This window comes from Impatiens glandulifera, chromosome 4 (genome assembly GCF_907164915.1).
Source record: "Impatiens glandulifera chromosome 4, dImpGla2.1, whole genome shotgun sequence".
Lineage (NCBI taxonomy): Eukaryota > Viridiplantae > Streptophyta > Magnoliopsida > Ericales > Balsaminaceae > Impatiens > Impatiens glandulifera.
In genome coordinates, this window is record NC_061865.1 from 3152481 (window position 1) to 3168562 (window position 16082).

General features: G+C 31.3%; 2 protein-coding genes across 3 annotated transcripts; one reads left to right on the forward strand and one right to left on the reverse strand.

Annotated features, from left to right (window-relative positions):
• Positions 1-4458: 4458 nt before the first annotated feature.
• Positions 4459-7091, reverse strand: LOC124935901 (calmodulin-binding protein 60 C-like). The gene is made up of 7 exons (XM_047476335.1): positions 6797-7091; positions 6639-6714; positions 6491-6549; positions 5916-6421; positions 5681-5841; positions 5336-5539; positions 4459-5274 (listed from the first exon to the last, which is right to left on the reverse strand). The coding sequence occupies exons 1-7, from the start codon at positions 6868-6870 to the stop codon at positions 4531-4533; spliced, it is 1824 nt and encodes a 607-aa protein (XP_047332291.1). The 5' UTR covers positions 6871-7091; the 3' UTR covers positions 4459-4530.
• Positions 7092-11199: 4108 nt separating this feature from the next.
• Positions 11200-12955, forward strand: LOC124935788 (endonuclease 4-like). Of its 2 annotated transcripts, XM_047476214.1 has the most exons (9): positions 11206-11433; positions 11564-11738; positions 11805-11912; positions 11988-12043; positions 12123-12206; positions 12278-12370; positions 12446-12513; positions 12604-12677; positions 12751-12955. In XM_047476214.1, the coding sequence occupies exons 1-9, from the start codon at positions 11314-11316 to the stop codon at positions 12867-12869; spliced, it is 897 nt and encodes a 298-aa protein (XP_047332170.1). In that variant the 5' UTR covers positions 11206-11313; the 3' UTR covers positions 12870-12955. The 2 variants fall into 2 exon arrangements, with proteins under 2 accessions (XP_047332168.1, XP_047332170.1); XM_047476212.1 differs by having other exon boundaries at positions 11200-11433; positions 11564-11912.
• The last annotated feature ends 3127 nt before the right edge of the window (positions 12956-16082 follow it).

The window sequence follows — 16082 nt, forward strand, 5'->3', positions numbered from 1 at the left end:
GCATCAAGGCTTGAATGGAAAATTGTGACACCAATAAATCCCCGTTATTCTAATTAAGGTTGAATTAATTTCTATGAAGGGTTACTTGTAAATTTGTCTTATAAACATTACATTCAATATTTGCAGCTATCATGGCACCTAAAAGAATGCAAGGTAAGAGTTTAAGCAGCGCGCTACACGAGTTTGTACGAAGGACCGAGGAGCATTCAGAAGATCCCGTGCAATTGTGTAACTCTATCGGGGAAATTGATTTGGACCTTGATGATGTTATGAATGTTGATAGTGTACCCAACACTATCCCCGGTGATGATGATGATGATGAGACACAGCCCCCGTCTGAGGAGCAAGATGGAGGTACTTGTGTTTTTGCTTAAGTTAGTTGTTGTGATCCTATATAATTTTTTGTTTAATTTTAGGATCTATTTCGAGAAGGAGACGGGGCAAGAACAATAAAGCTGTTGGTAGATTGCAAGCGGGGCAAAAGATGACTCTTCAATTTAACCCCGTTGATGGTAAACCAATGTGCGAGAATAGGACAGCTTGGTCGAGGCATATTGGGAGTGTCATTCGAGACTCCAATGCACTACCTCATAGGAATTTGCGTTGGTCGGACCTGAGCTCCACACAGCTAAATCACATATGGATGGCTATCACGGTAACTTTTTATATTATTAAGTCCATTATGTATTCAACACAATCTATAATCGTATTTTAATGTTCACTATTTAGGATCCTTTCGTGGCTGTGGGGATGACATCAACAACTATCGAAGACAAAGTTTATTTCAAGCCAACAAATTATGGGATAGATGGAGATGTCATTGGAACACCATGTACATTAAAGCCCGTGAAGGTGACGAGCAAGCGATTAAGGCAAATCCCCCTCCCGAGATCGAAATTAGTGATTGGAATTATCTACTTGATCGTCGCTTTCTCACGCCGGAATTCAAGGTAAATTAATGTGTTTATAAATAGCTCTTACATTAATCATTCATTAAACACAAATGTTTTCTTATTTGCAGAAAACAAGTGCTGTGAATGCGCAAAATAGGTCGCATGTTGTGTACAAGAATCATGCGGGCAGCATCTCATTTTCGCAAGTGGAGAAGCAAATGGTTCGTTTTATCATTGAATAACAAAGTTTATAATGTTATTACGTTTTTATTAATTATTAAATTTGTACAGGAGAAGACTACCGGTACGTCGCCTAATTTTGCGGAATTATTTCTGCACACTCATACAAAGAAACCGACTCTACAAGATCCAAATCCGGAGGTTCCCCCTATTATTCAAGAAAAAGTGGTAAGTCGTGTTTATTAGTTATATTTCTTTTATTTATTTTATGTATGTATGTAATCAAATGTAATTTGTGTTTGTAGACTTCCTTGCGAACTGCTATAGAAGAAGACCCGAATAGAAATGAATTGCAGTTGGCTGAGTGCGCATTCGAGTCTCAGGGACATGGGCGAGTTGTGGGTTTGGGCTCCGGTGTAACACCTAGATCTTTTAGACCTGATGCTCGTGGTGGTACTAGCACACAGCGCAGTGACACACAAAACGCACTTTTACTTGAGGAGATACATAGGATGCGAGAGGAGCGTGAAGCTGAGAAGCTTCAGTCACGGAGAGAGCGCGAAGAAGCCTTAATTGAGCGTCAAATGGAGCGCGAGGAAGCACAAAGGCAGCGTGAAATGGAGCGCGAAGAGTTATTGATGCAGCGAGAAGATGAACGTGAAGAAGCTCGAAGGGAGCGTGATAGAATGCGGGATGAGATGCTTGAGATGAGATCGACGATGAACTTCTTATTATCCATGATTCCCCGTAATCAACTTCCACCTGCCCCTCCCACTCGAGATGATGCCCTTCCTACTTGATCGTCGCTTTCCCATTTCAATTCTGGTTAGTTGAAATGTAATTTGAAATACGTTAATTAATGGTTTTGTGAATTTGTGATATGATTGTAGTTTTTGGATGGATTATAGTTTTTGGATGGATTGTAGTTTGTGGATGATTATTGTTTTGAATTAATGATTGTAGTTTTGGGTTTTTGGTTATTGATTATTGTGTGCTTTTTGGATTTTGGTTATTGGTTATTGATGATTGAGGTTTTAAATAGGTAAAAATTTGTAAAAAAAAAACTACTAGGGTTTAGTAACGGTTAAATAATTTCAAAAACCGTTACTATAAATCTAACTGTAACGGTTTAACAAATAAAAAATCGTCACAGAAACAACACGAGCATCTGTAACGGTTTTCGAAAACCGTTACAGATACTACAGTCTTTCAGTAACGATTTTTAGCCGGCTAAAACCGTTACTGTTGTTCCATTACTATCTGTAACGGTTTATCGAAAACCGTTACAGATGCTCGTGTTGTTTATGTGACGGTTTTTAGACGGCTAGAACCGTTACTGTTATTCCATGACTATCAGTAACGGCGTTCGAAAACCGTTACTGATACCTGTGAAGTTTCTGTAACGTAATTTTTTGTAACGATTGGTAACGGTTTTAGTTGCCGTTACAAATAAGTTTCAGTAACGGCGTTCGATGCTTTCAGTAACGGTTTTAGCCCTTACTAATACCTCTTTTTCTACTAGTGTTAGCTCCATTGAGCTCTGAATAGCCGTTGAGGATATTGACATTCAAAATCATCCATCAATCCTCGAAAGACCAGAGTTTTTGCTCATTTTCAGAAACAGAGGGTTTTTGCAGATTCTTGTTTTGGGATCTGATGATAGAAAGGGAAGAAAATGTTTGGTTTTTAAGGACTTTCTTGAGTTGCCAATTTAGCAGGAGAAGAGATTAAAGGAGATGATGAAAGGTGTTTGCTTGCTCTCTCTGTTTTAGCTTATATTTCAGCACTAAAGGCAGGCAGACGTTAATACGTTATGTTATTTGAAATGCCACTATTATGGCTAAAATCCACCTTAATTAAGTTTTAATTTTATATTTTTATATAAAAACAGACAACCTTGTTTGAGTAACTGATATTTGATTTAGGAGCATGATAATCACGACCTACAATTATAAACCTTTTAAATGGGAGGAAATTAAATTTTATTTTTTAAACTATCATGGTGGGTTGTGTATAAACTAAATTAATAATTAATAAGTCAATGACAACAATACATTAATTAATATACATTTAAATGAAAAAAAATAATGTGATTTGTTGTATTCAAAAGATGTAATTAAATGGGTCTCTTGGGATAGAGAAGATTGAAATTGGGATGGTCTTAAAGTTTATATGAGCATTGACTGGTAGTTAATTGAGGACGATTCATCTATATATCTTGTTTTCAAGTGTTTTCTTTGACTGTTTGCATAGGTAAAAGTAAATTTTGACTTGAGTTATTATGAGTGTTAATTTTCTTATATATGATTAGGAGGTAATTATTTGATTGAAAGGAAACCAAGAAAATGGTGATTTTCTTGTTTTATTAAAGGGAAATGAAATGAAATAAATAGTAGAGAAAGCTACGAAAGTTGATGGATTTTGAGGATATTTTTTATTATTGAAAATGTGAAAACATTTCATTAATTATGTTGTTGGAAACATGGAGACTTTGTAAAGGAAAATTGGTGAAAATCTTCATTATTACCATATTAAAAAAAACATGACATAATGAAAACAACAACAACAATTAAATTAGTCAAAATTTGGTACTTAATTCCAAGCTAAAAAGAACATAGATCAATTTGAATTTTATTTTATTTTATTTTGTTCCTGTTGAATTGATTAGATTTATCTCTTTATTGTCATTCTCTAACAATTCTATCTTTATTATTTCTTTTGATGTTTCCTCTACTTATGTTTGGTTTTTAAGACAATACAATCATGTATAAACAAATCAAACATATTTGAGTTTGTAACGAATAAACTTATTAATTTAAAATAAATAATAATGATTAGTTAGAATGTATCAAATATATTTACTATTAGTAAATTAAATACAATTAAATGTATTTGTATTTGAGTATTTAGCGAATAAGTTGTAATATATATATAAGCTAAATAAATTAGACTAACTATTATTTAAAATTTAAATAGTCCTAAAGAAAGCCCAACATTAAAACGATCATAAAAAGGCATTCACAACATTTCTATTACTAGTTCCACTACCTTTTCATAAATCAAACTCTTAAATATGTTAGAAAAAACATTAACGAGTAATCATTTATTTTTTCTTGCAAATAAATAAAAATTAAAAAAATCTTACATTATAAAATGATATATATATATAACTCTCTTTGTTATTATATAAAACCTTAATTTAGATGTCTATAAAGAAAATATAATACAACCATAGATTATTATAAAAAGAAACACACATACATGCCCAAATCTTAATAAATGTAAAATAACAAAGACATGAATGAAATCACCACACTTAATATAAGATACAACACACATATATATATATATATATATATATATATATATATATATATATATATATGATCAAAATCCTTATTATAGTTAGGAAAGATTATTGGTAAATAATTTATTCCCATAACTACGAAAGCATCAGCTAGTTATCATCCAACTCGATCAATTGTGCTCGTCGCTCAGCAGCTTTCTTCCTTATGAAAATTCCCCATCGTAACGCTGCCTTCAACTTCAACCACCCAACAATCGATTCATCCGAAGACCTCGTTTCTTCATCAGTTAAACCATAGTTATTGAAAGCCGGGTTAGTACTATATGGATATCGTGAATCCAATGTGCTTGTAGAGCTTTGGCAACCGGCATCCATGTTCAAAAGTCCAAGTAAATGTTGCATGTTATCGTTTTCTAACATCGCGTGACTTCTCATTTGAATGTCCTCATCCGAGATTAGGTCCGAAATATTGTTCCCATAAGAGCCAAAGTTCGACGCGACACCAGTGTGGAAGCCCGATGTTAAAGCTTGTGTTGCAAGAATGTCATCCGTTATTGGAACGTGGGATTCTTGGTGTCCTCCCATCATAAACGTTGCAAAAGAATTGTTGAGGGTTGGATTAATGTAGCTTGAATCTAAACCATGATCGATTCCGCCTAGAGGATTAATTAGGCCCGTGTTTGTCGAGGATTGTTGCGACGGAATGGATAATGGAAGACTCGGTAAGACGGTTTGAGATTCGAACGAGTTGGAATAGTCTTGAGAAATATTCATAGCATTATTGATTGGAGGAGAAGCTGACTTATTAATATCCTTCAAAATAGATTTTCCATCATATTCTATAACATGCATCCAATTTTCATAAGCCTTCTTCACCAAGGTATCAACATAAGCCTGAAACAATAACAAATTAATCAATACAAACACAATTAAATTTAACTTCCTTTTGTCTTACCTTCTGACTTTCGGAAATAGATTCAGACGAATAATAATCTTCGCCAGCAATTAGGCCGCTAAATTCGTAGATATTGTTGAAAACCACGCCGATATTCTTTGCTTCGTCGTCATAGTAAATATAGAGCTTTCCGCTTATTACACATGTTTTTGCATGCTCTACTAAGACATCCCACATCTTGTTAGACATGCCACTCCCCAATATCTACACAAATAAATCATATATAGTAACGGAAGACAAAATAAATAGCGACGAAAAACTATTAAATCGTTATTGCCCATTTTTATACTAGTGATCTCGTTACTTAGAGAATGCTACAAATGGATTTGTAATCAAAATTCTTACGTTTCTTAGTCCTTGAGCATCTCTAACGACAAACCGAAGAAAATCTTCGACCCTGTGTATTCCCGACTTGCTGAGCCTCTTATGAAATGATCCATCTTTCCCGATTTTCTCAAGTCTCCATACTTCATCGTTTAATGATGGCGGATAATGCTTTTTGTATACTATGACGACAACAAAAATATATCAATTAAGCTCGCTTATTAAAGAAAACGCAACAAAATAGAAGGGAACTCACATTCTCCTCTATGATCCTTGACGGTAAAAGCGTCGGATTTCGCCTCGCGAATGCGAATTCCGTCGCAAAAACCCGAAGAGACAACCTTAAGACCTAACCGAAACTTCCGACTCCTTATCCAGCTCGAATTATCAGTAAACGCAATTTCACCCAACTTCCCAACCCCATCCTTCAACACCACTTGCAAATCCCCGGAAAGAAGAGGCCTTTTTCCTTCGCGTTCCTTCACTATATGTGATTCAAACTCTTCTCGACTCCATCCCTGTTCATCGGCGTCCTCATTGTTGAAATCGCCCTCGAGAACGACGATTTCGAGTTTGGACGAAGATTCTGGACTCGATTTCACGATCTGTTGGGTGTTTGCATCGATCAGAACGACATGGATAGGTGTTCCAGATTGTTCGCTTTCTACTTTTCCTCCCGTAAAGAGAGGGAGAGATAGTTTTGACCTAAATTGAAGCTGCAAGTTTCTTCCGTCAAACCCTTGTATAGTTCTTGGAGAGGACCTGGATTTTATAATGTATTGATCATCAATCCATGAAAGGAGAAGATGGTTTGGACAGTTTGTTAATTACCTGGCACCAAATTTAGCAGTGTTTAATCTGGACAAAGCTCGTTCAACTTCTTCACTGACCTAAATTTATAATATTACATGAAATAATAAAAAGAAGAGAATTAAAGAAGATGATCGATATGGGTATGAATTAATTTGGATGATCTTACAACTCTACGAAGGATAGGCTCCAGTGAGGAGCAGAGTTTCTGTAGACTATCCACCTTGAGAGCTTCAACAATCACACTGTAAGTAAGTAAGTAGGGCATTATTAAGAAGAAGAAGAAGAAGGAGAGAGAAAGAAGAAATAGAGAGAGAGAATATAGACCTGGCAAGAGCAGGGCGTTTGGGATCACGGTTAGATTCTTCGTTTGAAGATGAATCAAGAGGACGTTTGGCCATGATATAACTAGAACTTGAATTTTGAAACTAGCTAGTTGTTATTCTGGATTTGTTTCTCTTTCTATGAACAGGATTAGGTTTTACAGAGAAATCGAAAGAGAAAGCAAGTAAAGGATGGAGGAAGGTTCAAGTGAGGAAACGTCTGCGAACCTTCGTTAAGAAAGAGCTCTTTCTTCTTCGAGGTAAATGGTTGTCTCTTCTACAGTCCGATCCAGCATGTGTGTTCGAGATTACTCTCTCTCTCCCTCCCTCTCTCTCTCTCGAAGCGGCATATTTGAAGGCAAAATGGGTCATCATGTTAGGGTTAGTTTGATTTAGCTTATTCTAGTATTTGATTGTTTTCCATCCCTTTCCCATTCCTTAGTTTATTCTTCTTCCAATTATTTAATTTATTCCTTAGACTATGTTTGATTTTATTCATATACGGTATAAGACATAGTTTATTTACTAAACTTACTGTAAAAAGTTTATTAGGTAATCGCGATTTATTCGAGTTTATTTTGAATCAAACTAGCCCTTAATTCTTGTTTGTTTAGATTATCTTATTTTTTTTATCGGTTAGTGTGGCTATTTGTAAAATAAAATGTTTTATGTTTGTATGTTGATTATGATTTTTTTATGTTTATCTTTGTTTTTAAAATGGTTAATCACACGTTTGGCACTCGTGTTTTTTTAATAATTTTTTCGTTATATATACTAACTCATATTTATATGTACTACATGTAACATTATAAAAATAATATTATTAAATGAGGAAGAAAAGTTAAGACTTGTGGCTTAAGAAATAATTGAGAAACTCCTATTACAATAACTTTTGTCTTCTTTCATTTTTTTTTCTTTCAATATTTTGGTGTAATTTTTTCACTATAAATAATGACTTTCATTTGCACAATGGATAATGACAAATCTTCACTTTAAAAAAAATGGAGATAACATTAATATCTTGATCCTTGTTTCATTTTTAAAATCTTATTTATTCATTCATTTTACTTTTCTTAAAATTGTAAGGTTACCATTAAAGAAAGAAACATAAAATTGAATATTATAATTTTCTTAAAATTGTAAGGTTATAAATGAAGATTAATAAAAAATAAAAGTTACAATTATTAGGGATGAGGCATACTATATCAAAAGAGAACTTGTAACTATCATAAGATGTCAAACTAATTAAAGATCACATAATTGATGTGTATGGGACCATCCATGGAGTATAGGTAATTATATTTGGTGCTCACATTGCATGTGTATATAATTGAATGTGAAGATTTTTATTTTTATTTTTTTTAAATGTGTCAATTATAATTGAATTAATCAATTTTCTTTTAAAACTTTAGAATTCATATACATTCACGGTTTCATATTGAGTGAATTAATAATTTTCCAACACAATAAATAAATAAATTATTACAATACAAAATGTTGTTTAATTTGGTTATTATTATTATCTCATTTTGAATGGAACATTTAAAAAAAAATGGTTATTATTATCATTATTGAGTTTTGTTGTTGCCATATGTAAAAAAAATAGAATAATTAGTTATAAATAATATATGTAGCATATTATTGGATTTGCAACATGTGCAACTAACATATAGCTTTATTATTTGAAGAGGAATTAATTACTCATCTCAAGACAAGTCGTTTTCCCAATATTTTCCCTAAGTCTTTTATGTATATTAATTTAATTTTTTTTATTTTATCAATCCACCTCAAGTTATTGTATGATTTAAGTTTTTAATAATGTTTTAATATCTATTATGTTTTTCTTTTCTTTCATTTTATGATGATTATATGGATTTTTCATAACCTAATCTTATTTTTGTGTTGTTCGTTATTATCTATTATTGTTTTATTTAAATGATGACGAAGATTTGAGTTCAAGTTTCTCGTATTAGATATTATTTAAATAAGGGAATAAGATCAACTAGAGAACTGAAACATACCTCTTTACATTCCATGTTCTCAATAATCGCATAGTACAAAACATTAAAAACAATATCTATTGAAACATCCGACACATTTGTTTTTTAAACCACGTTATATTTCAGTACAACCGCTCCCATGCACCCGCTAAAATAATACTCCATAAAATCACCACCTCTTCAATTATGTGGCAAAAAAACTGACAACAAGGTTATTTAATTCAATCAAAAGTTCAAAACCCAAACAAACCTAATAGCTAGGGTTTGTTTGATGCTAAAAAATCACTCCAATAATTAAGTGAGCAATGTTGCTGTGACCGACCCTTGTATCAAATCAAGCTTAAATCGCTCGTTATCGAATGCCCAAAAGTTGCGATTGACTATTTGAGTTTAACAATGATAAATCGACGAAATTTGAGTACTAAGTTGTATCAAACTAAGCCTAGACATTTCATTTTGATTAATTTGAGAGTTGAGAAGACAGACAAAAATAGGAAGCTGCCTATGTCAAATAACAAACCAAGAAAAGGGCCAACATAGGGTAATATAGTAAATAACCTAATTAATGTACCTATATGGGGATCATTAGGACCCCATTTGTTACAGTTTTTAATAGATTCAATAAGTGCCATTTCCTGTACAAAAGACAAATAAATTACTGTTTCATATATTTATTATTTATAAAAATAATAATAATAATAATTATCACAAATTGCCATAACCTACCTAGCAAGATTATGGTATCAGAATCAAGCTTCTTTAAGCACATCCAAACATTAATTAGTTTAAAATTATTTGAATTATTACATCAAATTGTATTTTCCAACACAATGAATTAGCTTGTATAAGGAGTTTTAGAATATAATTGATGAATATATATATATATATATATATATATATATATATATATATATATATATATATATATATATATATATATATATATATATATATATATATATATATGATTACAAATGAAGGATCAATCCAATTTATTTGCTTAGAATCTATTTATATATGTGTAACATCTAAATTAAGGATGAGTAGAGGACCAATTTGTTCAGTAGAGGACCATTTTTTCTTATACTTGGACCAATTTGTTTCAGTTATTAATTAAAGCTTCAATTAAATTGTCACCTACTGCACAAAAGCCAAATTTAGGTATGCAGATCTAGGCCATTTATACCATTCTAGAAATGTGTGGTAAAATTAAACCGATTTTTTATTGTTTAGCATAGTGTCTACCCATTTTCAAATAATCCATCACAATAACATAGAAATGTAGTAATATACTAATATAATGATTTCTTTTTTTTAATCTTTGAATTGAATAGGTTTTCAGTTAATTTGTTGATTTGTTAATATATTATTGATTGAAATTAAAAATATCCATGCAAAACACAAAAATAGGTTGAAGCCAAAAACAAACACAAAAACAAATTATGGTCAAAGTAGTCAAATTTAAGCCTGGTTACTTGAAAATGAGTTATTTGGAATTATTTCAAAACCACTCATTATCTAATTATTAATAGTTTCTAATATGAGACTGTGGACCTAGCTAGATCAATTAGACATTAGGGAAAGTTATATACTTATACCATAAACTCAATTAACCTTTTTATAACTTATATCTAATTATAAATTTATTTAAAATTAACCAATTATTTATTCTAATAACCCTATATCAATCAGTCCCTTAATTTTTATTTTTATTTATTTTTTATTTATTTAAGATGTTAGGATGACCTACAATAAAAACAAACAATTCCTTAATATCTCAAAATCAAGTGATTGTATCTTAGGTTAGGTTGGGGGTTATTTAAATAATTCAATATACTCAAATATTATTTTATCAATCAAAATCTTTATTATTTTAAATTAATATTTTTTATTTTATCATTATATTTTAATATTTTAAGTCTTTCTATGAAAAAAATAAAAAATACACACTTACTCAAAATCATCACTCAATCCCAACTACCTAGTCCTGAATTTATTTATATTTTAATATAAAAATAGTGAAAGAAAGGGAGGCCTACAAATAGTGTATTGTGAAGGGGAATTTTGATTGCAGAAACAATTTTGATGCGGGCATCAAAATTGTGTTGATCTTGATTCATTTGGGTCATGATAGACTTGTGTTTATTTTATTTATTTATTTATTTATATATATATATATTTGTGAATTTGGTTACATTACAACAACTTATATAATTTATTCTTAATTGAGGTCGGCCCAAAGAAGGTTTATGGACTAGGGTATACCCAAACCTATGGCCAGCCCAAATATATATATATTTTTTAACATATAACAGTACCAAATTGGCAAATTGAACATGTTTTTGTAAGTTTAAGGTTACTATTATTCTTCAGTTTAAATATTCACACTAAATGAACATACTTTTTTCATGCTTCGCAAAAGGCCAGATGACACCCTACCCCTTTGCTGATCCAGGGAGATGACACCGATTCTGATGATATAATAATATATGTAAAGACTTCTTCATCTGATTAGCTAAAAATGGGTAGGTCTGAGTTCTTGTGGGCTGGACGAGTGATTCTTCTTCTTCTTCTTCAGCTGATTCCAGGGATTCTGGGTTGGGGAAAAGAGGGGCATTACGCTACCTGCAAGATCGCTGAGGTACGATTCAAATCAATTAAGAACCCAACAGTTAATTGTAGTTGATTCAAAGTTTCTTCGAAAATTCGAATCCCCTATGGCGATTTTCAATTAGGTTATTGAATTTGACTTTATGGGTTCTATATATTAGGCCTATCTTACTTCAGATGCATTAGCTGCTGTGAAATCATTACTTCCTAGTGTAGCTGAAGGAGATTTAGCCAATGTCTGTTCATGGCCTGATCAAATCAGGTTCCATTATCGCTGGAGTTCATCACTTCACTTCTGCGACACTCCTGATTTCAGATGTAACTATGATTTCAAAAGTGAGTTCATGATTTCATCCTTTTTTCTCTGTGTTTTGCTGCTAATAGTAAATACCCTTTGTATAGGAGACTGCCATGACACTAGAGGGCAGGAAAATAGATGTGTTACAGCAGCCATATATAACTACACAACGCAGCTTATGTCTTACAATGACACTTATTCCTCAATGAGATGTAAGATTTTAATACCAGCTTCTTATACAAACAACATTGATGTTCTGTTTCATATTTCATGTTTGCAATATGCAGATAATCTAACAGAGGCATTGATGTTCTTAGCTCATTTCATGGGAGATGTTCATCAGGTGTGTGTGTTTGTATTGCCCTAAAATTTCCCAATTTTGAAATTTGTTTGATAAAAATCGAGGTCTTTTTGGTTGTTAGCCTCTACATGTTGGGTTTGTTGGTGATCAAGGAGGAAACACGATCAATGTACATTGGTATAAGAGGAAATCTAATTTGCATCATGTAAGAATCTTGTTTCCTTTTGGATTATGCTTTTATTCGGTTCTTAATTTTTTTTTTTTACTTATTTACAGATATGGGATACTCTAGTCATAGAGTCTGCAATGAAGACATTCTACTCAAACGATCTTGGTGTCATGATTGAGTCGATTCAAAAGAACATTACCGTATTAACTTCTTGTTTTCAAAACCCTGGTCTGAACAAATGAAGGAAAAGAGACTTAGTTGTTTTCTTGTAACAGGATGGATGGTCTGATGAGTTAGGGCAGTGGGAAGCTTGTGCGAAGGATGGGGTTGCTTGTCCAGGCTCGTAAGGATCTTATCTTACCCGAGCAAGAAATCCAAAACCCCGTTTAGATATTCTCTTGATAATCATATATGTTGATGGTTTTATTTACAGATATGCTTCTGAGAGTATTAGTTTGGCTTGCAAATATGCCTACAGAAACGCCACGCCAGGAACCACCCTAAACGGTATGTAAATGTGATTTTTTTTTAATGGCTTATCGAAAACTGGCTATTGATGGTGATCATGGTTTTGGCTTAGACAATTACTTCTATTCGCGGCTGCCTATCGTAGAGAAGAGGCTCGCCCAAGGTGGGGTTCGGCTCGCAGCAGTTCTGAACCACATCTTCACCTCGAAATCATTGGTTTCTCAACAGTGAGACTAATTCTTAATTCAAGTTTAACCATTATTATTTTGTATTTGCAAACTCTCATATATGCTGAATAAATATTAATGTTTTATATTTCAGTAAATTAAATAGCTGCAACTCTGTTGCATATTTAGTTCAAAACCTCCCAATATTACACATTTCAAGTTTTATATGTAAAATGAGAATATCGAATTAAGTATATCGTATATTTCAAACCGCAACACGAATATACTGAGAAGTTCTTCCATACAAAATAATCCAAATTCGACAAAGTAAAATATCTGAGTAGGTAAAAACACATATGTGACGAGAATTAAATGTCTTGATAAACTCTATTTTGAAATGAAAAAAACTGAATTACCCCAGCATAACTATTATAACTCATTCAATGCAGAGAGGATGCCACTATTTCAAATGCAAACTAATCAAAATCTTTAATAATTTATTTCTGATACTAATGTATATAGTTATACCATTTTAATTTCAAATATTATTTTAATAAAATTATTATTATTAAAACTTAAAATCTCTGTCCAAATAATTCTAAAACTAAAAAAACCTTACAAATTTTAATGAGTGGAAGGAGGTTGATTAATTACTTAAGGTTGTGTTCTTGTCTCTTGTCTTTAGAGGTGTAAAAAATTACCGATATTAAATGTATATTGAAAATATTGTCCCGTAATATATCAAAAATATTTATTTTTAAGGTACACCGAAAAAATGTAAGGTATTGTACATATACTAAAATTATTGGTACAATAAAGATATGAAATTTTTAAAATTTGATATATCAAGATATATCAAAAAATTATTTATAAATTAAAATATATAATAATTATAAGAAAATAAATAAATTTAATATTAATTTAATTATAGAAATATAATTTTTGAAAATCATATCAAAATATAATTATATTGAAATATTATTCAATATATACCATCTCTACATTATCGATGAGATTAAAATAAGATTTAACCAAATTTTCAATTTCTTGGAGTGATGGAAAGAAAGTGAAACTTGATTCATATATATATATATTATTATAGTACTAAGAATGACATATATCAGTGAGAAATACCATTCTGACAAGACGGCACCTGTACGTAAAAAAACAAATGAGAAGTAGAATTGCAAGAAGTGATGGATTACGACATTTCTATAGCTGAAATTGTTCCCAAAGTAGTTTTTGTTGATGAAAAGGTAACGTCCCTGCATGATCGTGTTAATGATGGGAAAATTATCATTTTTATGTATATAAACGTAATTTTCTAGAAATTTTTTAAATTCGATGTTTGGTAACACTCGAAAAATTGATATCAAAACTCAATTCATCATCAAGAAAGAAAAAATAGATCATTTGACTTGAAATATAACATTGAATTCGAAAAAAAAGAGAAGTTACAAGCGCACTATATCTTTCGTGCACGTTAAAAACACTCTCAAATTTATAAAATTTTGGCTATTTTTTGAAATTTAGTTTATTATATTTTATTTGGCCAATTACTTTTTTAAGTTGTCTTGTTTATTGGGCACTTAAAGTTTTAAAATATTAAATAAATGCTAATAAATGTGATTACGTAGAGAATTGTGAAGAATGGTACGTGAATTGTGAAGAAATGCACGTGAATTGGAAACACTTCTAGACACTTGTTGAAAATTTTAAATAATCTATCATATCTCAGAAAAAAACTTAAAATCTTAAAATTTTAATGATAGTTTTTTTTTTTATGAATCTTGATTTATGTGTTGAAAATTGATTTTGTTCTTTCGTCTTGACCGTGGGAAGCTATTTATAATCGAGCTAAGTCAGTTGGTAAATCAACTAGATCAAATTCGGGAATGAATTTTGAATTGCTCTAGCGATCCTTACCCATTTAGGTTATCATTTGAGCTACGATCATATATAGGCGAAATGATCACCAGGCTAGGGTGATTATTTGACTTTTTAAATTTCGTCGTTTAGTTGAGTATTGGCAACGTTCCAATCTTTAAGAAATCAAATATTATAGTATGTTCTTATCTAGGCGACACGAGCAGTGGCGGACCCAGAAATGTTTTCTCGGGGGGGCCAAATATATAGTAACGTAGCATTTTTTGGTGATCAATTAAATACATTTTCTAATTAAAATTTTACTCGATAATTACATAAAAATACTAACAAACACAATTACAAAATACTAATAAACACAATCACTAAATTATTCTTGTTCATGAGTCGCTTCAAAAGAAGACAAATTTATTTTACGAGATTCTATTTGTTGAAAATATTACAATATTTGGCTCATTTTCAATTGTTGAGAAAATATCTTTCTCAACATATACAACTAAACTATCATTCATCTATTCATCTCCCATTCGATTACGCAAATCAGTCTTCACGGTCTTCATTGCAGAAAAAAACTCTTTCAACGGATGCAGTTGCAACTGATAAAACTAAAGCCAACTCTATCAATCGATAAACCAATGGAAAGACTATATGTTTTTCTGTTGCAATCAATTTTTGAGCAAGAATTCTCAAGTCTTCAATTTAAGAAAATTGAGGATCATCCCGCAAATTAAATAAGTAAGCCCGAAGTTGTTGTTCCAAAAATAAATAATCACTGCCTGTGAAATTTTTGGGATAAAGTTTGGCAAGACGAATGAGTTTACGAATATCAAATTGGGAAAATGAATTTCTGGGAGGAAGACATGATATACAGCCAAATAATTCTGTATTAAATTCTGAAAAACGATTATTCATTTATTGCATAATCAAGTCAACAACCTAACATTAAATAATAAATAATAACTATTAATAAATAATAAATAATAACTATTAATAGATAAGAAATAATTTTTATTATACCTGACAAAAGATTTCCACACGATAATGATGAAGATTAGTGATGAGTTCCCCTTTTCTTCTTCGCCTATCATTGCTATCAATTATCATATGCTTATTCATATCAAATATTAAGATCGAGTGTAATTGACAAAAACTGTTAACTTGGTCCAAAATATCATGTCATCCATCTTCTCTAAATTTTTGTAATTGATTTTTCGAACTCGAAATCAATGACATGGCTTGAACTATATTTTGCTCTCCTCTTTGTAGGCAAAGTGACAACTCACTTGTAATTCTCAATAATTTTTTCATCAAATGCAACACAAAAACAAATTCATAAAAAATTAACTATATAAAAAAAATATGAAAATCTAATTTAATAGATTTCAGCCTAACT

Coding starts and splice junctions, on each gene's coding strand:
- LOC124935901 (XM_047476335.1), bottom strand. CDS start 6,870: ATGGCCAAACGTCCTCTTGATTCATCTTCAAACGAAGAATCTAACCGT. Junction 6,550..6,638: donor AGCCTATCCTTCGTAGAGTT/GTAAGATCATCC, acceptor TTATAAATTTAG/GTCAGTGAAGAAGTTGAACG. Junction 5,275..5,335: donor CTATTTCCGAAAGTCAGAAG/GTAAGACAAAAG, acceptor TTATTGTTTCAG/GCTTATGTTGATACCTTGGT.
- LOC124935788 (XM_047476212.1), top strand. CDS start 11,314: ATGGGTAGGTCTGAGTTCTTGTGGGCTGGACGAGTGATTCTTCTTCTT. Junction 11,434..11,563: donor CTACCTGCAAGATCGCTGAG/GTACGATTCAAA, acceptor TCTATATATTAG/GCCTATCTTACTTCAGATGC. Junction 12,044..12,122: donor TCATGGGAGATGTTCATCAG/GTGTGTGTGTTT, acceptor TTTGGTTGTTAG/CCTCTACATGTTGGGTTTGT.